Source organism: Leptodactylus fuscus, chromosome 2, assembly GCF_031893055.1.
Source record: "Leptodactylus fuscus isolate aLepFus1 chromosome 2, aLepFus1.hap2, whole genome shotgun sequence".
In the NCBI taxonomy this organism is placed as follows: Eukaryota; Metazoa; Chordata; class Amphibia; order Anura; family Leptodactylidae; genus Leptodactylus; species Leptodactylus fuscus.
Genome location: NC_134266.1, coordinates 111,932,774 through 111,955,090, shown reverse-complemented (window position 1 = coordinate 111,955,090; position 22,317 = coordinate 111,932,774). Strand labels below are relative to the sequence as shown.

Sequence of the window (22,317 nt, the reverse complement as noted above, 5' to 3'; positions counted from 1 at the left end):
TATACATTATTAAAGTAGTTATCTGATTGGGCCACGTCCACAGCATTTGCTCAGTATTATGCATCAGTATGTGTAAGCCAAAGCCAAGATTGGAACCCATATAGACAGGTATAATGAAAACATTTGTGTTTTGGATCCTCTGCTGACTTTGGTTCACAGTTGTTGATGCAAAATACTGAACAAATACTAACCATGTGAATGTGTCCCAATAGTACCAGTATCCCTACTTGTGATCCATTCTTTTAGTTGATAAAATTATTGGTCATAACGTTCTTAATACTAGAAGACAATAGGAAAATACATTTTCAGTCATAAATGTCTGGAGCATCCTGTGATGTGCAATTCCGGTGCAAGAAAAATGGATGCAGATATTAGAACTTTTCAATGTCATCTACTAAAATATGAGACAGAATGAAAAAAACTGAGTAAGATTGATAACTAGTTATTTAACAATATTAAAAACATGATGCAAGACCATTTAAATAATATTAAAAAATTAATATCAAAACTGCTAACGCCACAATAAATAAATATTTTATTGATGTTTTATTATGCATAAGAAAAAATGTTTTTTATCATTTGACGTGACCATATCTGTATATTAATTTGTCTTTTTTTTTTTCTTTGCAGGGGCAGATTGCTACAGTAAGTCATTCTCATACTTCCATGTTTGCTATGTTACTAGTAATATGTGCAGAAGGGCGTTTGTATTATCTTATGGCATCCATATTTCTAACTGCTGTAAAAATACTTAAACTTCACACACACAATCTTTTTCATGCAATGTCAGACCTGTCCTCAGATTTCACAAACTACATACATTATTGAACAAATATCATACATCTTATGAGGTTGGTGGACTTACTTTGGAAAACCATGTCAGAATAGTTGTATATCTGTATGCAGAACAGCGCTCCAAATACAGGCCTACTTCATGTGAATTTTATTCCATGTATATGTGATATTTGCTTGTTTATTCATTTTTGATTGTTTTCCCACCTGGTATTAAAACTGCTCTCTTAGTCTCAAACTCAGGATGAATATTTTATTATGACATTGGAAAACTTGCATAAGGGATTATACAGCTATTCTGACATGGATAGTCAAGAGAAATCCACCAGCCTCAACAGGCCTAAGAGATCTATTTGATAATGTGGGTGTGCAGTGTAAGAACTGATCCTCATCTGATCAAATATAGAAACAAAAGCCCATGGAAAGTAAAGCATGCCCCCAAAACAAGTATCCTCAGTTGCATCCAAACCCACATTTTCTGGGGTTTGGTCAAACCTGAATTGTTGGGAGTGTGCACCTACAAACTACAATTATACTCTGGGGATTCTTCAGACCCTTAGAATATAATTAACAGAGGCACAGGGGAGGTGACTAAACATGACAAACAGTGTTACTCACCACCCCTGGGCTCCAGAACTCTACGCTCTTCCAGTCTCCAGAGATGACGTAGGTGGCCTCCATGGTATTTCTTTTATTTTTGCCACCTTTCCTGGCCTCCACCTATTATACTCTGGTGTTCAAGGAGATCCAGAGTATAATATGGCTGCCATTATAGTTTGACTGATCCAAATCCCCATTTGTTTGGTTTCATAAAAAAAAAAAAAACCTAACAATTTAGAATATTCATTTTGAATCGGTTCAGTATGAGTTGGTTCACCCATCTCTAATCCTGAATTGTCAGGTTTAAGAAAAAAACTAGCATGCCTTATGAATTAAGAATACTGAAATACCTTTTTCAAAGTGTTAAGTTGTGCCATTCCTCCTTATTCCTCCTGAATATTTGTGACTTAATTAACAACTGGTTGTTACCATTTTCCCTTGTCAAAAGGGTGTGTCTCTATACAGTCAGGTACTGTCAGCACTATGTGACAATGTGACTGGAGCCCCCAAACTGGTAACTCCCAGGGCTGAGGTTAGCTTTTCTGCTGTTTGAAACAAAAATTAAAATCACCCCTCCCCCTTTAAAAAAATCACATCTCACAAGTAATAAATCCAGGAGGCCAATTGGCAATGGATCATAATATGAATATGCAGTGCAAATAAGTGCAGATTATTAAATGTATATTATTTGATCTACATTTGCATTTGATTTCTAGTCATCAGAATAATCTCTCATGATAAAAGCAATATCTATATCTACTGTCAAACAGGCAAAGTCTTTCCACCAGCTCTCTGAATACAGAATGTAAGAAGAAGTGAGCAAACTGCTAAGGGAGGGGCATTGGAAAACCCCTTTAACTGAATCTTACAGGCCCATACAAGTGCAGCAATACTAAATTGATATATATTTCTTTCCTTTGCTTTATTAGTTCAAAATGTAGACATGGGGAAAAAAAAGTTTGTGTTGCCATATTCTGACCCCCATAAACTTTTTTTATATTAATATCTATGGAGCTATTTAGGGCTAAGTGGCAAGCTGTCCTTTTTATTGGCACCATTCTGAGCTCAGCACAACTTCTGGATCACTTTGTATTCCATTTTTGGGGAGTGGTATGTTTCTTCCATTGCAGAGTGTATATATATATATATATATATATATATATATATATAATCAATATATATACCGCTCCTCCTACACATAATGTATTCCTCCCTACATATTACTTCTATGCTCCAGTAGCTGTTACCCCACCGCCTACATATTATCTTTCTCAAAGTACAGTCTATTTATTCCTCTCCCTTATCATCTCCCTGCCCAAGTATTGTTTACCACTCCCCCACATATAACCTCAATATGCAGTATCATTGTACTGGACTTTCTGGGAAAAGTGCGTCAGGTTAAAACGCGATGCATTGCCTCCACAATGCTTGTTTGCTGCGGCCCGCTATGTGAGGCCTTAGTCTTACAATATGAAAGCTGAAAACCAATTGGATTACGGGGATAAAACCTGTGGTGAAAACCTATGTGTGGTCTTAGCTTAAAGTATATTCTATTGCTGTCACCATTTATATGGTGTCTTATTACTTATCTCATTGCTGTAGACTAGTACTAAAGTGTGACTCGTTCTTCTTTTTTATCTGTCAGTGCTATAGCTAAACAATTTGGACCCTACTGGTTCCTATAGTTGCCATTTTTGTATTATTTGAGATTAGTTTGGGTGGGGTTCACTGTCACAGCCTCAGTTCAGTAGCAAAGCAGCCTGTTTATTCTGTAACATCATGGCATGTAACATGACTATCTGCCTGTGCCATGTCCCTTTCTGCTTACCATAATGTCTTCCTATCTATGACTGTAAATGAAATGGAATAACTTCCAGCAGAGTACGTCTGCTTATAGACCAAACTGAGGAGTTTGGTCATTTGTTAGTTTGATAAAGCAGAGTTGTTGTGAGAGATTTCAGCTTAAAGATGCTTTCTATAAACTAATTGTCATCATATGCTTTACATTTTTTCTACAGGTGGCACTGGTACTGTTCTATGCAGCACCTGTTCGGGATCCTGTACTTCTGATAATGGGTGCGCATGCGTTGATGGCAGTAATTGTATGCCTGCTGGAAATGATGAATGCCCAGTAGGTAACAACAAATGTTGTGGAAACGTTGCAGGCTGGTTCTGGAATAGTGATTTACAATGCTGCACACGTAAGTTAGATCTTTGAACAATGTGTTTGTCATATTCTATTACTTTCTATAGATTAATTTTTGTTTTACTGTTGCAGAATCACCATCATGTTATCCAAGATGTGCAACTGATGAGATCTGTGAAGTTGTACAAAACGAAGCAACCTGTGTTTGTAATAGTACTACATACATTGGAATAAGTAAATTTAATTATTTATTGCTATTCTACGGCTTTAATAGATTTTATTGTATTTAAATAAACCTAATAGTGTACAGTATTTTACATATCCTACATAAATTATGTCAATATTATCAACTCTGCACTGAATTCCAGGCTTATCGAAACGCCTCCCCCATATAAGTCTATGGGGAAAACACATCATTTTCACAGATATAATTAACATACTAAATATTTTCCAGAGTTTTTCTGCAATTTGGAGATGAGATTAATTAAAATCTTCATTTTGCTGGGACTGCATAACGCTGCATTTTCACCGCATTACAGCAGATGTTAGGAATATGGTGGCCGCTAAGGAGCTGAGCCAGGTCTCCACAGTCTTAACCCCCACCTTTGACTGAGGTGCCATTTTCCCAGCATTCAACTGGCACCACCATTTTGGGGTTGACCACCGGCCATAAGAGTGAGATTCTGGGCTGATAATACAGTAGTATACATTGAAGGCTCTCAGGCTTGTCATTATAATGCTTGACATACGGTCTATGCTAGACAGCCTCTCCTAGAAGAATAGGGATTTCTTAATACATTTAAATGCATTAGTATTTCAGTTTATTGCATTAGTAACCCAACCCTGTGGGGTTGAAGACCCTTATGGAGGTAAATAAAAAAATTTAAAAGTAACAAAAAAATTCAAAACAAATAAAAATTAAAATCACCCCCCCCCTTTTCCCTACAACACATATAAAGATAAATAACTAAAATTAAACATATACCCATTAGTTATCTTTGTGTATGGAAACATCTGGTCTACAAACATAGAAAAATATTTTTCCCATATGATGAATGTCAGAGCAGGAAAAAAAAATCTAAAGAGCCAAATTGCCATTTTTTCACTGTGAATTTATTCCTATGAAAATTTGGATAACACTCCTCTAAGGCCAGGGCCCCATGTGGCAGAATAAAATGCGTCATTTTACAGTCGTGCATAGAGGATGGAATTCTAGCAATTCCCATTCACACAATGCAGAAAAAAGGTGTGCAGCAGACATGCTGTGATTTCCAAAACTGCTGCGGTTTTGGGAATTGCAATATGTCAATTATACCTATAGTAATGCTGGCAAATTCCCTATAGTTAGAACTGAAGCAGAAAGCTTGCAGAGGAAACCTCTGCAGACTTTCTATGAGAAGCACTATGGGAAAAACCACAATGCGTTGGTGCTATTGCGGAGTATAATTTGTCTTGCAGAAAATAAGCCCTCAAATATAAAAAGTTATGACTTTTGGAAGGTGGGGAGTGAAAAACAAAACTTGAAAAATAGCTGCAGTGAGAAGGGGTTAAAGAGGACCTATCACCTTATTTATCAGTTTTTAATATGTTACTACTGTGACCTAGAAAACATGTACATTTGAATACATTGAACAATGTACACTCACAATCAAAGTAGAAGTGCCTGACACACACCTCATAGTTCGGCTTTATTTTGTAAGAGATGGGCTACATTACTACATGACGGGCAGAACACAATTGCTTGATATATTATTCTGTTCTGTGACAATAAACTTCCACATCTATAACAGCATTTTATATTTGTGCACAGATATTACAAGTTTGCAACCTGTAGTGAACTGCGATGGAGGTGCTATGACACCTTCTATCAGTTTGTGCCAACTGAAGCAACTCGGATACAACGCCACCAGCCTTCACATTGTCAATAACTCCATTACGTGCACATTTCCATATGAAGACGTCATCAACAATATTAAAGTAGAAAGTCTTCAACTGAAAGCAGCTGTAGGATGGTGTGGAAACACTGTTACTAAGGTAGGATTATTATCTTGAGCCATTTTTAAGCTTTTTTCATAAATAAATGGAATTTTTATTATTTTAGCTTCATTCAGTGATATGGTTTTTCAAATGTGAACAATGCTTTTTTCAATTAAAGTTGATCTAATGATTGCTGGGAATCTAAAATGAAGTACTACATGCTGGCCATCTGAATGCAATAAACGTATGAGAACCGCTCTTTGCTAGAGATGTGCTGTGAGTTATAGAGCGGGGGTCTATAAGATCCATATGGTCTAATAGGATATATGGAACACCTTTATATTTGTTATTATGTTAGGCTGATGCCCACATTGTGGCATTGCAGTTTTTTTTGTTGCAGATTTTGATGTGGTTTTTTGAGCCAAAGTCAGGAGTAGCTTGAAAAGGAATGGAAAATATAAAGGAAGCCTTTAGACAGATCCCTTCTGTTAAAGCTACTCCTGTTTTGCTCAAAAAACTGCAGCAAAACAGTTTTTTCTTTTTTACAGTACCTGTAAAGTGGATGGTGTTCTGGCTAATCCTATCTACACATTGCTCAAAAATATATATGCAGCAGACATGCTGTGATTTGAAAAACCGTCACATCTTTGTAAATCACAGCATGTCAATTACACCTACAGAAATGCTGGTGTTTTCCGTATAGACATAATTGAAGCAGAAAGTCTGCAGAAGAAGATTCTGCAGACTTGCTTTGAAAAGCGCTGTGTGAAAAATCTTAAAAAAAAAAAAGAAAAGGTCTGTTAGTGCTCATAATGGGTTAATAACTACATCCATATATCTTTAGCAGTGTTTTGAGTGATTTCTGAGTGTCTCTGGGAGCTCCTGGCATCTTCTGCATTTGTTTACTTGGTGTAGCTTACTGTATAACTTTACACTACCTCCCTCTCACTTCCCCCCTCCTCTTTCACTCCATCATACCCCCTCCCTGTCTCCCTAGCTAAGCAATTCCGCCCACTATCAAATAGTCTTCCCAAATAACTAACTGAGCCCCCTTCCCAGCCCCCCACTGCATCATATTTACATATCTTTCTCTCTGGGAGCCAGCTCCTCTTTCTTCCTTCTTGTGCGCAGGCTGGAGACTCTCCTGCCAAGACTGGAAGGACCTGTGACATCTGCGCAGTACAGATGGAGTGCCATCTCTACTGTGCATGTGTCACAGGCACCTCAAGCATGTGCAAATGCTTGCAGAGAGGAAGAGAGGAGGAGCCATTCCTGGACAGGAAGACACCTAGATATTGATGGGATAACGGGGAAGAGTACTGGAGACTTTCTGTTTTGGAAGGTGTTTAACAGAACATCACTGGATTATCAGAAAGTGTGTGTATGGGTAATAATAGATTTTTTTTTTAAAATAGAAGTAAACTAGAAGTTAGGTGGGGGAGGGGGTTAAGCTTAGGGGTTAATTAGGGGTTAGGGGCTATTATCCTGGACAACCCTTTTAATATCGTTTTCAAGGAGATAAACATTAAGACACCATCACACTATTGAAAAACCCAGAAAAAACAGTAACTGTATTCTACGTGTTAGTGAATAACATATACTCACACTATAACAAATATATTATTTTTTTCTTTTACATAGACTGATACAAAAATCTACTTCAGCAACACCCTTTATGTCAATCCAAATAGCGGACCACTCATTACAAAAAATCCAATTGCTGTCAATTTTAGCTGTGAATACAACCTTACTATGCAGACCAGCCTTAACTACTCACTTCATCCTGTAATAAGGTGAGATGCGTGTATCTAGCACACTCTGAAATACAGTACATGCAGTTGCTACAGGTATTTGTGGTCATACATTAGATCTTTTGCATTGTATTCCACTAAATTTGATGGTATCTGATAAATGAATATCTAAGGCTGAAGCCAGCATCTAATGGATTGGATTTAATCTTGCCATAAGAGTGATGCCAGAGGTGTCTGGTGCCCACCTACCACCTTCTCCCAAGCTGAATGCAAATATCTATGGAAGAGTTGTGGCTATTATCTTTTATCGTACATCTAAATAAAATAGTATCCATAATATCCCGTAATTCACACACACTTATAATATAGATGATCATTTCTGAGTGTCATGATTTCTAAACAAAATATTTTTTACAGCATAAATAATCTACCCTCAATAAACGGATCTGGAGCATATGCTGTCACGATGGCTGTCTATAAAAATCCATCATTCAATGATCCACTACAGCAGGATGATTTCCTAACAGTTGAATCAATTATCTATTTGGGACTGTTTTCCCCCACTATGGATGGAAACGTATTTGCTTTAAGGGCAGAAAAGTGCTTTGCGACTCCTATTAATGATCCGAATTACGCCAATCCACTTGTGTTTGTGAGAGGAGGGTAAGTCATATTGTTCCTATTATTAGCAAATAGACTTTAGAGATGATGCCATGGTTGCATACCTGTGCTTGTATTGGACAATAAACCACGCTAACATCAACTGTTATGATCTGTTGTAATACTAAACCATATGTATATAAAATTGATATGATTGATGCCATTGATTATAAATATTGTCATCTGTTCTGTATTAATAGCTGTGCAGTAAATAATGATATCCAGACTACAATCGTGGAGAATGGGAACTCTACTCAGGCCAGAATACAAACCACTGCATTTCTTTTTAATGGTTACCCAGAAGTCTATATATTTTGTGATGTGAGGCTATGTAACAAAACAGCTGGATGTACAGGGGTAAGTACTTCTTATAAAGATAGGCCATCAATTATAGAAAGTGGATAACCCCTTTAATAAGTCCTCCCAATGTTAATGGGCATATGTAGGTTTACCAGTTAAAATAGCATATTCATTGTTTCAGGTTTCGCTTGCAATGCTGTAATCTGCTCACATCATAATAATACATATAATGTATGATGCATGTGGTTATTAGAATGCTGGACCAGTAATCTCTTCATGATTCCAGAGCTCTCTTCTCACATAGAAGAATATGGACTAATATCAGTACTCTCTTTTCTATCTTCAGTGCAACATTGCCAGGGCATCAGAAGCTGAAACAGCACGATTGGGAGTACATCTGAATTTAGGTAAGATATTCTGATTCTAAAAGAAGTATTCACTAAAACAGCAGACGGAGACGTTGATAAATCAGTTATTATATGTAGGCATCTTTATGGATTTAACCCAGTGCCTGAAGGAGAGGTTATATAGTAAGGGTCCCTTTACATGTGCTGACAAGTAGGGCAATGGTTAGGAACAGAGGCTTCTAGAAAAGTTTTTTCCTCTTCTTGGCTGCATTTATATGTATAAGTCATCTCTATTATATGAGAAAGAAGAAATTGTTCATTCCCAATAATTGACCTATAAAATAATAGGTCTTTAAGATGAGCATAATAAATTGGAAATATAAAAAATTGGAAAAATATTGGAAATTCAACCTGCATATAGAAGAGTATTTTCATTAGCTTATCTGCCCTGCTGTGTGTAGCTGTCCCTGATTATTGAATTTCCAAACTCTTTTTATGAGAAGTCTGACCCCCACAATTGCTGGTGGCGCTATATAGAGGACAGAGACAGCAATGTAAACATACCTAGGGTGATGATCAATCCAATTAGTCAGGAAGAACCGAGTTATGTGATATTAATTATGATGGAATATGTCGCTTGTATTTAGTATTTCTGATATATTTGATTTTTATTTCAGATGCTAATTTTTACAGTAACTCTGGACACAACATAGGTAAGATATCTTATATATATATATATATATATATATATATATTATCACACAAAAATAGCATCATCTTGCATGTTATTCTCTTCATTACAATGTCCATCCTCATTGCATTTTATTATAACCTCTAACAAACATTCAACCACAGGTAACAGGACATTTTAAATGGTAGATAAAACCAACAGATACCAGGATTATCTCAGGCAGAATATGCAGGAGAATAACTATAAGGGTTACATATGTTATGGTCACACTCAAATTCTGAAGTATGGGAGGGAATTACAGAGTTTCTAGTACCATATTGTTTTCAGAATTATACAAGTATATGGCTTATTGGTGGGACCAGAGTCTTGGATGCCACGGGTTTTTAGTGGTGGACAACATCTGCAAGGAGTTTGTATATGGGAATTTAGATTGTGTCTTGGTACAGTGTTGGCAATATCTTTCTGTAAAGTGCTGTGGAATATAAGGGCAATAGATACGTAAAAAATAAAAGTACTGCAAATACATGGGGACAAGTGATCAGAATTTAATTTTCTCTATTAGTAAATAGTAGATCGTTTTATACAGTTAAAGCTTGCAGTAAAATAATCTGTTATCCCTTTCCGTCTAGCTGCATCCTGGGCTATAATGGCTGCCTCCCTGCTTGGACTGATCGTGAAGCTATTCTAAGATCCCTCAGGCTCATACTGCTGAAAACCTTGGAAATGGACTAGATCAAGGGTATTACTAACGACTCATTTTTTTTTTCGTTTGGGACTGTAGTTAATTTATTTTTCTTTCTAATTCCAAGACATTTTTCTGCTAATTTTCTGCGGCAATTGCAAACAAAAAAAGACAATGTCTAGTAATAATGATATCATTATAACCTTCCTGAAAATTCTACTAAGTGGCATCTCACTGTGCTATTATTGGCTTCTTAGTCCTTGAACATGATGCCATCTACTATTTTCTTTGCTACTCAAATTAGAATCATACAGTTCTGTATGTATTTTTCCTCTAATTGTATAAAATAAATGTATTTGTAGTATACAAGATCCGTGTCTGCTTATTATTAGTGAGTTAGTATAAAACATGTATATATTAGGACTAGCCATTGACAAGGACAATGTTTAGTGTAACATTTGAGGGCATGGCTTGGCAGGGCCCTCTATCCTTCTGTGCCAGTTGGTTACTGTTAGGGGGCGTTCACACTTGCACCTCTGTGTGCCCTGTGTCATTCCACATGTCCGACTTTGTGCCCGGCCAAAAAAAGCTGGATGCAGGTGGACACTGGCGGTTTGCTTTTAAAACCTATTCATTTGAACTGACCGCCAGAAAGCCATCCCCTGTCCAGTTTCGCCGGGGCTTATGACAGAAACCTGGCGGACTGACACAAGGCACACAGGGGCGCAAGTGTGAACACCCCTTAGTATTGTATTTGTTTAGCATATTTTCTGTATTGTATGCAAACTCTCAAATGTAGAGCTCCATGTAATTAACTGTAATTAACAGTAAATAAACAATAATAATAGTAGTATTTAGTGCAAAGTTGTGAAGAGACTCCACAATCAATTTTATTATAACAAGGTCAATAATTGGCCTGTGCTTACACCAAGATATGCCATTTTAATAGAAATAAAACCTCTTGAAAGTAGATATCTCCCAAAAAATTACACACACACAATATAATAAAAATGTCCTACAAGTTATTTCTTTTTGAAACAATGGAGGATAACTTCATGATTGTTGGGAGTCTGACTGCTTGACCCCCCAACAATGCTGACAATAGGGCCCTGGTTCTCTAGTCCTAATGAAGAAGAAAGTTGAACTGCTCTGCTTGTCCATTGATTCTATATGGAAGTACTTCTCAGCTATTAATTGAATGTCAGTGCATATGCTTGCCTTGTTGCTCCATTAGGATGGTAGAAGTAGAGTGATGTTCTTTGGATCTTGAATCCCAGTAGGTTGACCCCCAGCGATCATGAAGCTATCCCCTGTAATAGTAATAAATAGACCTACATAACCTTTTTTAGAAGAATCGATCATGGGTACAGGTAGAGAGTACTAGGATAATGCCATATAGTATTTTTAACAACTTCTTATATAAATGTGCGCTGTCACTAAAATAATGTAACAAATGAGTCCAGTTACATTCAAATGTGTAAAAAAATATTTCTATTCTATAAATATTCTTAAGTAATTGAAATTTAAAGTCACTGTAGGGCTGGACAATTTGACTTACAGTGCTTGAAAAAGTATTTACCCCCTTTCAGATTTCTTTTGTTTTTGCATATTTGTCACACTTAAATGTTTCAGACCATAAAACAAATATGAATATCAGATGAGAACCTGAGTAAATATAAAAAAGCAGTTTGTAAATGATTTTTTTAGTGAACAAACGATCTCACACAACCTGGCTTTATGTGATAAAATAATTGCTCCCCTATGAATTAACTGTGATTACCAACGTTTTTGAGAACGTGTTCATTTTTACTAGCCATACCTAGGCCTGGTTATTGCCAGTTCTATGGAATCAAGATATCACTTAAATAGAACCTTACATGCAGTAGGCTGAAGGATCTAAAAGAGCAACATATTATGCCCCGATCTGAAGAAATTTAAATACAGATGAGAAACACAGTCATTGACATCTAAGTCTGGAAAAGTTTACAAAGTCATATACTTTGGTACTCCAGCAAACCAGAGTGAGAGCTATTATCCACAAATGGAGAAAACATGGAGCAGTGGTAAATCTTCCCCAAAGATCCAGGCCAAAAAAAATTACTTAAAATGCACATCAACAACTCATCCAGGAGGTCACAAAAGGACCCAGAACAACATCTGCAATACTTCAGGCCTCACTTATCTCTGCTATAGTCAGTGTTCATAATCCAACCATAAGAAAGAGACTGGGCAAAAATGGTGTCCATGGAAAGTTCCAAGGCAAAAACCACTGCTGACTAAAAAGAACACAAAAGCCCGTATCACATTTGCCAAAAAACATCTTGAAATCCCCCAAACTTTTGAGAAAATATTTTGTGGACTGATAAGACAGTGGGGCTTTTTGGAAGGTGTGTACCCTGTTACATCTGGCATAAAACTAACACAACATTTCAGAAAAACAACATTATACAGACAGTCAAACATGGTGGTGGTAGTGTGATAGAATGGGACCGCTTTGCTTCCCAGAACCTGGATGACTTGCTGTAATTAATGAACCATGAATTCTGCTCTCTACCAGGAAATCTTGAGGGAGAATGTCTGGCCATTATTTATTGACCTTAAGCTCAAATGTATTTGGGTTCTGCAGCAGGCCAAAGACCTTAAGCACAACAGCAAGTCCACGTCTGGATGGTTAAAAAACAACACAACATGAAGGTTTTGGAGTGGCCTAGTGAAAGTTAGGACTTAAATCCAGTCAAGATGTAGTATTCCCTTAGGCCATTTATGGTTGAAAACACTCCAATGTGACTGAATTAAAACAATTCTGCAAAAAGTGGGCCAAAATTCCTCCTTAGAGATGTGAAAGACTCATCACCACTTATCACAAACACTTTATTGCAGTTGTGGCCATCAAGGGCGGCATAACTAGTTATTAAGTTTAGGGGGGCATTACTTTTCATATAGGACCAGGTTGGTTTGCATAACCTTTTCCCTTCTTAAATAAAATTATCATTGAATAACTGCATTTTGCATTCACTTTGGTTATCTTTGTCCAGTTATGAAATTTATTTGATAATCTCAAAAAAAATAAAGTTTGACAAAAAAGCAAAAGCAAAAGAAATCTGTTAGGGGGCAAATACTTCTTCACAGCAATGTATGCTCTAAAAATACAAGAACTAGATCAGGGACATTTCATGAGTTTCCAAATAACTAATATTCAAACAGACATTTATTGATGTATATAATATTACCAATATGATGAGGCGAGGAGTTATGGTAAAAGAATACATATCTGAGCTTTAGTATAAAGGAGACATCAGTCAAATGTTCCAGACAGGGAGATTATTAACCAAAGACAGTAGCAGGCAGCCCTCGCAAAGGAAGGAAATTAGGTGCACAATTCCAAGGAGGACTGGCTGGACCCCGCCAATATACTTGAATGCTTGAAAAAGGATTGATATCACTCCAAATGATATATTTTGAGCTTGCTTAATTTTACTTATAGCACATAAGAATCCATGTATAATACAAAGCCACATGAAAATTTCACAGGAACAAAGAACCCTTAATGTATATGTATATATACATGTACATACTTGTGTATAAATGTATTGATGAATTAGTTTATAAGCAACATTTAGGGCCAAGAGTGCCCTTCATCAGGCTGTGGAAGATATAAAAAGGCATGTAGCTGGGAAAGTGTGATACTAATAATAATAAGCAACACTGAGTCTCCATGTAGTTTGCAGGGGAGGCGGCTGCAGTTACAGCTTACTTGATTTTCTCTATACATATTATTTTTCTTGAAGTTCTGTTATACTTTCTCAATATCCTCTACTGTACAGGTGCTTTTTCTTGTTTACTTCTGTACTCATATACATAGCTGTCTTCCTACGTCTGCTGGTTACCCTTGGAATTAGACCAAGGTTTGTTTCTTGTCTAAACCTTTCTTCAAGACACATACCAGCTCAATCTGGGTAATAATGGAAATCCTCACAATCCTTCACCATATTCTGAATTCAGAAGTTAGCTTCAGATATGAGTGGATTAAAAACATCATAAAGGGTAAAATGACTGCAAGTTGGCTGAAACTGCGATTATTGCGCAAATCTATCAACTGAAAATGGAGTTTAGGTTTGCATTCCTTAAGACTTTGTATTCCCACCTTAGTTTTACCGTAAAGATGGTATGGCAAACTGGAAATGTTGCTCTTCTTTTACACTTATCAAAGAATGCACCTAATTTATTCGACCTAACTTATTTCTACCTGTGTATTTTGAAGGAAAACTAAGCTGAATTGTATCCTAAGCATAACATCACAAAAAAGGATTTTAGATTCTGATTTGATATTTTGTAAGTAAGTACAGATTGATAGCTTGAAAGACTTCCAAACAACAAGCCTGCCATATTATATGGTGATATATGGTCATTTTAATTATACACCCATCAAAATGTATTCACTGAAACTGGAAAATCCTCTTCAAGCCCTATGCCAAATACAGGTTCATTCGGAATTGTCCTAGGGAATCATAGTATTATGCTGTTTACAGATATTCTCCTCTAGAAACAATTCTGTTAGGGGTTATTCTAATGAAGAATGTCAATTGAGAAATCTGAGACATATAGTAGATCCTTAAATGTATAGAGATGCAATATTATGCTGTAAGGTTGGCCTTGTATATCATCGTCCTTCTTGCCCAGAAAGATCAATGAATAAAGCACAGATAAACAGATTTCTGAAAACCGGATTCATATGTTATTCATATGTTATTACTATGGTTTCTATTCATGTTATCAAACTTTAGAAGCATTCCCTGACTGTATACGAATCTAACAAATATTTCCTACCACATAAATTTTAAGCAAGGTATGTTTCTTCAGGGTAGGGAAGAGTCAACCTGTCAAGTGATGGTACATGCGTATCATAACATTCTTCAGATATTAGAATAATCACAACAGGACTAGCAAGTTAGGTACTAAAGGAAATAGTTAAATGTTCCCAATAATAGAAAAGTTCAGCCAATCCTTTGGTTATTGTGAAATTCTGTTAATTTTAGATTCCAATTGCACCGTCCTCCTACCTGCAGTCCTCTCCCCTTCGTCACTATATATATAAGGGAACATTTGAGCACACCTTAGCTATAACTATTAAGGCACGTTTTGTTTTAGGCTGCAAAGATGAAATTACTGAATATCATCATTCTGGTAGTCGCTCTGAAATACGCTGGTAAGATGTTTCTATTTTATGTTGATGTGCTATAAAGCTCAATGTAATCCTCTTACTTTATGAAGGTGGCACTAAGTAATTTGGGAGAGAAGAGTTCTCTAAGAGATAAATATTGGACTATTTGTTTTTATATGGGTTTTGCTATTTACTATTGGTTTTTATTAGTTAAAATTTTTGTATCCATAATTTTATACTAAACTATATGTTATATTTCTTTTTTTTTTCTAATTCTCATTTTTATTGAAATTTTTTAACATTTTACAACTTTACATAAAAAAAAACTGTTACTGCCATATAGTATAGATTCTAACTTAGAAATATCTGTTATATTTCTAAGTCAGAATCTACACTGTATGGCATTAACAGTTGTTCTGCAAAGAAATTGGACAGGTTACCGTATTGTTTTTTTTTTTTTTTTTTTTTTTTTAATGTAGATTGTGAGCCCCATATTGGGATTACAATGTACATTTTTTCCCCCTATCAGTATGTCTTTGTAGAATAGGAGGAAATGCACACAAACATGGGGAGAACATACAAACTCCTTGCAGATGTTGTTCCTAGTGGGATTCAAACCCAGGACTCCAGCGCTGCAGTGATGGGGCAACACTGAGCCACCGTGTTGCCCCATCATATTGTTGAATTTGTCCTTTATTCCTCTGTATCAATTTCCATATTAAAAAAAATAATACAATTAACGCCATGAGATCTTTTTTTTTCCTTTTAATGTAGATTGTGAGCCCCATATAGGGATCACAATGTACATTTTTTTATCCTATTAGTATGTCTTTGTAGAATGGGAGGAAATCCATGCAAACATGGGGAGAACATACAAATTCCTTGCAGATTTTGTTCCTGGCGGGATCTGAACCCAGGACTCCAGCGCTGCAAGGCTGCAGTGCTAACCACTGAGCCACCGTGTTGCCCCTGACACCATGAGCTCTGTACACCCTTCTTTGTGCATTTTGAAGGCTGCATGACCAGCACTTTGATATGTATGAATTGTATACAGTGGATTCCATTAGTGGGTGGAATTGAGGTAGAGCTGGCAAATTTATAATTAATTAAATCACAGATTATCAGTTCTGTACTTTGTATATATATGTGGATGCACAATGCATACTTACTAGAGATGAGCGAACAGTGTTCTATCGAACACATGTTCGATCGGATATCAGGGTGTTCGCCATGTTCGAATCGAATCGAACACCACGTGGTAAAGTGCGCCAAAATTCGATTCCCCTCCCACCTTCCCTGGCGCCTTTTTTGCACCAATAACAGCGCAGGGGAGGTGGGACAGGAACTACGACACTGGGGGCATTGAAAAAAATTGGAAAAAGTCATTGGCTGCCGAAATCAGGTGACCTCCATTTTAGACGAATAGTGGATTTCAAATCTGGGTCATATGAGAATGTGAACTTTGTGACTATGAGACAGGGATAGCTGTACAGGCAGGGATAGCTAGGGATAACCTTTATTTAGGGGGGAATGTTATTAAAAATAACTTTTTGGGGCTCTATCGGGTGTGTAATTGTGATTTTTGTGAGATAAACTTTTTCCCATAGGGATGCATTGGCCAGCGCTGATTGGCCGAATTCCGTACTCTGGCCAATCAGTGCTGGCCAATGCATTCTATTAGCTTGATGAAGCAGAGTGTGCACAAGGGTTCAAGCGCACCCTCGGCTCTGATGTAGCAGAGCCGAGGCTGCACAAGGGTTCAAGCGCACCCTCGGCTCTGATGTAGGAGAGCCGAGGGTGCACTTGAACCCTTGTGCACCCTCAGCTCTGCTACATCAGAGCCGAGGGTGCGCTTGAACCCTTGTGCACACTCTGCTTCATCAAGCTAATAGAATGCATTGGCCAGCGCTGATTGGCCAATGTATTCTATTAGCCTGATGAAGTAGAGCTGAATGTGTGTGCTAAGCACACACATTCAGCTCTACTTCATCGGGCTAATAGAATGCATTGGCCAGCGCTGATTGGCCAGAGTACGGAACTCGACCAATCAGCGCTGGCTCTGCTGGAGGAGGCGGAGTCTAAGATCGCTCCACACCAGTCTCCATTCAGGTCCGACCTTAGACTCCGCCTCCTCCGGCAGAGCCAGCGCTGATTGGCCGAAGGCTGGCCAATGCATTCCTATGCGAATGCAGAGACTTAGCAGTGCTGAGTCAGTTTTGCTCAACTACACATCTGATGCACACTCGGCACTGCTACATCAGATGTAGCAATCTGATGTAGCAGAGCCGAGGGTGCACTAGAACCCCTGTGCAAACTCAGTTCACGCTAATAGAATGCATTGGCCAGCGCTGATTGGCCAATGCATTCTATTAGCCCGATGAAGTAGAGCTGAATGTGTGTGCTAAGCACACACATTCAGCACTGCTTCATCACGCCAATACAATGCATTAGCCAGTGCTGATTGGCCAGAGTACGGAATTCGGCCAATCAGCGCTGGCTCTGCTGGAGGAGGCGGAGTCTAAGGTCGGACCTGAATGGAGACTGGTGTGGAGCGATCTTAGACTCCGCCTCCTCCAGCAGAGCCAGCGCTGATTGGTCGAGTTCCGTACTCTGGCCAATCAGCACTGGCCAATGCATTCTATTAGCCCGATGAAGTAGAGCTGAATGTGTGTGCTTAGCACACACATTCAGCTCTACTTCATCAGGCTAATAGAATACATTGGCCAATCAGCGCTGGCCAATGCATTCTATTAGCTTGATGAAGCAGAGTGTGCACAAGGGTTCAAGCGCACCCTCGGCTCTGATGTAGCAGAGCTGAGGGTGCACAAGGGTTCAAGTGCACCCTCGGCTCTCCTACATCAGAGCCGAGGGTGCGCTTGAACCCTTGTGCAGCCTCGGCTCTGCTACATCAGAGCCGAGGGTGCGCTTGAACCCTTGTGCACACTCTGCTTCATCAAGCTAATAGAATGCATTGGCCAGCACTGATTGGCCAGAGTACGGAATTCGGCCAATCAGCGCTGGCCAATGCATTCTATTAGCCCGATGAAGTAGAGCTGAATGTGTGTGCTAAGCACACACATTCAGCACTGCTTCATCACGCCAATACAATGCATTAGCCAGTGCTGATTGGCCAGAGTACGGAATTCGGCCAATCAGCGCTGGCTCTGCTGGAGGAGGCGGAGTCTAAGATCGCTCCACACCAGTCTCCATTCAGGTCCGACCTTAGACTCCGCCTCCTCCAGCAGAGCCAGCGCTGATTGGCCGAATTCCGTACTCTGGCCAATCAGCACTGGCTAATGCATTGTATTGGCGTGATGAAGCAGTGCTGAATGAGTGTGCTTAGCACACACATTCAGCTCTACTTCATCGGGCTAATAGAATGCATTGGCCAGCGCTGATTGGCCGAATTCCGTACTCTGGCCAATCAGCACTGGCTAATGCATTGTATTGGCGTGATGAAGCAGTGCTGAATGTGTGTGCTTAGCACACACATTCAGCTCTACTTCATCGGGCTAATAGAATGCATTGGCCAATCAGCGCTGGCCAATGCATTCTATTAGCGTGAACTGAGTTTGCACAGGGGTTCTAGTGCACCCTCGGCTCTGCTACATCAGATTGCTACATCTGATGTAGCAGTGCCGAGTGTGCATCAGATGTGTAGTTGAGCAAAACTGACTCAGCACTGCTAAGTCTGCATTCGCATAGGAATGCATTGGCCAGCCTTCGGCCAATCAGCGCTGGCTCTGCCGGAGGAGGCGGAGTCTAAGGTCGGACCTGAATGGAGACTGGTGTGGAGCGATCTTAGACTCCGCCTCCTCCAGCAGAGCCAGCGCTGATTGGCCGAATTCCGTACTCTGGCCAATCAGCACTGGCTAATGCATTGTATTGGCGTGATGAAGCAGTGCTGAATGTGTGTGCTTAGCACACACATTCAGCTCTACTTCATCGGGCTAATAGAATGCATTGGCCAGCGCTGATTGGCCAGAGTACGGAATTCGGCCAATCAGCGCTGGCTCTGCTGGAGGAGGCGGAGTCTAAGATCGCTCCACACCAGTCTCCATTCAGGTCCGACCTTAGACTCCGCCTCCTCCAGCAGAGCCAGCGCTGATTGGCCGAATTCCGTACTCTGGCCAATCAGCACTGGCTAATGCATTGTATTGGCTTGATGAAGCAGTGCTGAATGTGTGTGCTTAGCACACACATTCAGCTCTACTTCATCGGGCTAATAGAATGCATTGGCCAGCGCTGATTGGCCGAATTCCGTACTCTGGCCAATCAGCACTGGCTAATGCATTGTATTGGCGTGATGAAGCAGTGCTGAATGTGTGTGCTTAGCACACACATTCAGCTCTACTTCATCGGGCTAATAGAATGCATTGGCCAATCAGCGCTGGCCAATGCATTCTATTAGCGTGAACTGAGTTTGCACAGGGGTTCTAGTGCACCCTCGGCTCTGCTACATCAGATTGCTACATCTGATGTAGCAGTGCCGAGTGTGCATCAGATGTGTAGTTGAGCAAAACTGACTCAGCACTGCTAAGTCTGCATTCGCATAGGAATGCATTGGCCAGCCTTCGGCCAATCAGCGCTGGCTCTGCCGGAGGAGGCGGAGTCTAAGGTCGGACCTGAATGGAGACTGGTGTGGAGCGATCTTAGACTCCGCCTCCTCCAGCAGAGCCAGCGCTGATTGGTCGAGTTCCGTACTCTGGCCAATCAGCACTGGCCAATGCATTTCTATGGGGAAAAGTTAGCTTGCGAAAATCGCAAACTGACAGGGATTTCCATGAAATAAAGTGACTTTTATGCCCCCAGACATGCTTCCCCTGCTGTCCCAGTGTCATTCCAGGGTGTTGGTATCATTTCCTGGGGTGTCATAGTGGACTTGGTGACCCTCCAGACACGAATTTGGGTTTCCCCCTTAACGAGTTTATGTTCCCCATAGACTATAATGGGGTTCGAAACCCATTCGAACACTCGAACAGTGAGCGGCTGTTCGAATCGAATTTCGAACCTCGAACATTTTAGTGTTCGCTCATCTCTAATACTTACATGTTGCAGTGAGGAACATTATAAATGTTATTATGTACAGTATATTATTCGCACTTAATTGTATTATTGCCAATGACTGATTTATTTGTATATACACTTGCACTATTGAACCAAGGTCTTTACTTGAAAAAAGTCTTTTTGGAGGGAGCCTGAAATGGTACATTTTATTATAGCCTAAAGTGCTACCTGCTTTTTTATTATATTTTGGAGGACACAATGGAGGAAATTTACTACTCCCTCTATGTTAGAAAACTGTGTTAGATGGGAGTACATGTCGCATTTTTAGCACACAGGCCTTTTTTGTGTCAAAATGCAATTTCTTCTTTCTGTACCTCACTCATCACTTTTTATAAAAATGGGAAGAGCAGTTTAGGGGTTAACGGTGGCCTGAGCAGGTACACCTCAGTCCTTCAAGTACAAAAAATTTACATAGATGTCAATTATGGTGTACAACTTCCGATGTTGCACCAGAATTATAAAGAGGCTGGAGCTTTAGCACCAGTGAGAATGGATTCGGACTAGTGTACAAAACGCCAAACTTTATACATTCCATCCATTCTGCCTGCTTCCTAAAATTGAATCCATCTAAACTATTCCTCTAGGGTGCTGCTCTGTGCTTTCTATTTTCATAGCCCCACACCTAGCTAACATTTACAATGCTGTAATTGTTAAACGAGTGTTTGTTGAGCGCTCCGTTGTTAATCTACTGCACGCCACCCATTTATATTCATTTGTATTAGAGAGTCCATGCTACAAAAATAGTCTATGTATTAGTGAGGTGCAGGAAACATTCACTGGAAGATTGCTATAGGGTTCATCTAATAGAGCTTACTATCTGTTTATTTAACTATTTATCTTTTATTTAGCATTTTCCTTATACTTATGTCGCCTTTTTTTGAGGACAGAACCTGAGTGGCAATTCTTTTCTTATTGTGTTTGTACAACGTGAACACTCTATATATGGGTTTGTTTTTGAAGTAAATGATATATTATTATTAGTATTTTATTGTCAATAATTTTCATTTGTTTCTTTCTCTCCTTTCTAGAATCCACATGCAGCGGTGAGTATACTCTTATATGACCATTATTTTGGAATTATAAATGTTGTATCCTAATAAAGAAAATATCTGTACTCATAGGAAAGCAGATTAGTTGATATTCACTATGTATTTTCACTATGTATATCTTATAGATAGCTCACCAACTGTGTTTTTGCTCTTATTTCATGGACGGACAGAGTTTTCCCTACCTCAGAATTGTATTTGCATTGTTCATTGTTTACTATTAGCACTATGTTACTTATTTAAGGGATTCTACCACCACCTTCTTGCATATTTAGCTGCTACCACTGCATTACAGAGCACAATACAGTGATAAACAACTTGGAGAAAAATAACTTTAAAATACAAATGAGGCAGTTGGTGCACTAGGGGCGGACCTTCAGCAGGTGCTCAAGTAGGATGGATGGTCTTGTAGCTGTGGGAGGATCACCTCCCATTGTACAGGTTAGTGCAGAAAGAAAAAGGAAGGCGTTTGAGAAGCAACAGCAATCAGCAGAGAGATGGAGGCCCGCCTTCAGCACATCAACTACAACATTTGCTTAACATTTCAAATAGTTTTTTCCAAATCTACAAAAGTGACATATATACCAAAGGTATGCTGTTTATCAGTGCAATATGCAGTAACATGGTGGAGGCAGTTGAATATGTTTGGGAAAGATGATAGACTCCCTTTAAGGGTGCATTCACACAGAGTAAAATGGAGTGTAATTTGGAGTGTAATTTTTACACGTGTAAAAAATTTACGCGTGTATTTTGGAGCATTTTTTTTACATGTGGCATTTCAGTAGCTCCGTAAACGCTACTGAAACGCCACGTGTAAAAAAAATGCTCCAAAATACGTGCGTAAATTTTTTACACGTGTAAAAATTACACTCCATTTTACTCTTGTCACAGCCTGGCTGACTGGTCTAAAGATTAATGTATTTCACTAAAATATATAACTTTAATTATTTGCCACTTAGGCTAAAAACGTCTAAACACTAGAGATGAGCGAACAGTGTTCTATCGAACACATGTTCGATCGGATATCAGGGTGTTCGCCATGTTCGAATCGAATCGAACACCACGTGGTAAAGTGCGCCAAAATTCGATTCCCCTCC

At 39.0% G+C, this 22,317-nt stretch overlaps 2 protein-coding genes across 2 annotated transcripts in view; both read left to right on the top strand.

The window, feature by feature from the left end:
* Window positions 1-1,389: 1,389 nt before the first annotated feature.
* Window positions 1,390-10,015, top strand: LOC142194080 (uromodulin-like). The gene is made up of 10 exons (XM_075263106.1): window positions 1,390-1,474; window positions 3,411-3,419; window positions 3,671-3,772; window positions 5,349-5,572; window positions 7,157-7,308; window positions 7,684-7,929; window positions 8,127-8,283; window positions 8,573-8,633; window positions 9,251-9,286; window positions 9,894-10,015. Exons 1-10 carry the CDS (start codon window positions 1,390-1,392, stop codon window positions 9,950-9,952), a joined length of 1,131 nt encoding a protein of 376 aa, XP_075119207.1. The 3' UTR covers window positions 9,953-10,015.
* Window positions 10,016-15,103: 5,088 nt separating this feature from the next.
* Window positions 15,104-22,317, top strand: part of LOC142194079 (pancreatic secretory granule membrane major glycoprotein GP2-like) — a 29,789-nt gene continuing 22,575 nt past the window's right edge. The window contains exons 1-2 of the mRNA XM_075263105.1: window positions 15,104-15,152; window positions 21,203-21,217. Coding sequence (XP_075119206.1) covers window positions 15,104-15,152; window positions 21,203-21,217 — 64 coding nt within the window. The remainder of the gene's footprint in view (window positions 15,153-21,202; window positions 21,218-22,317) is intronic.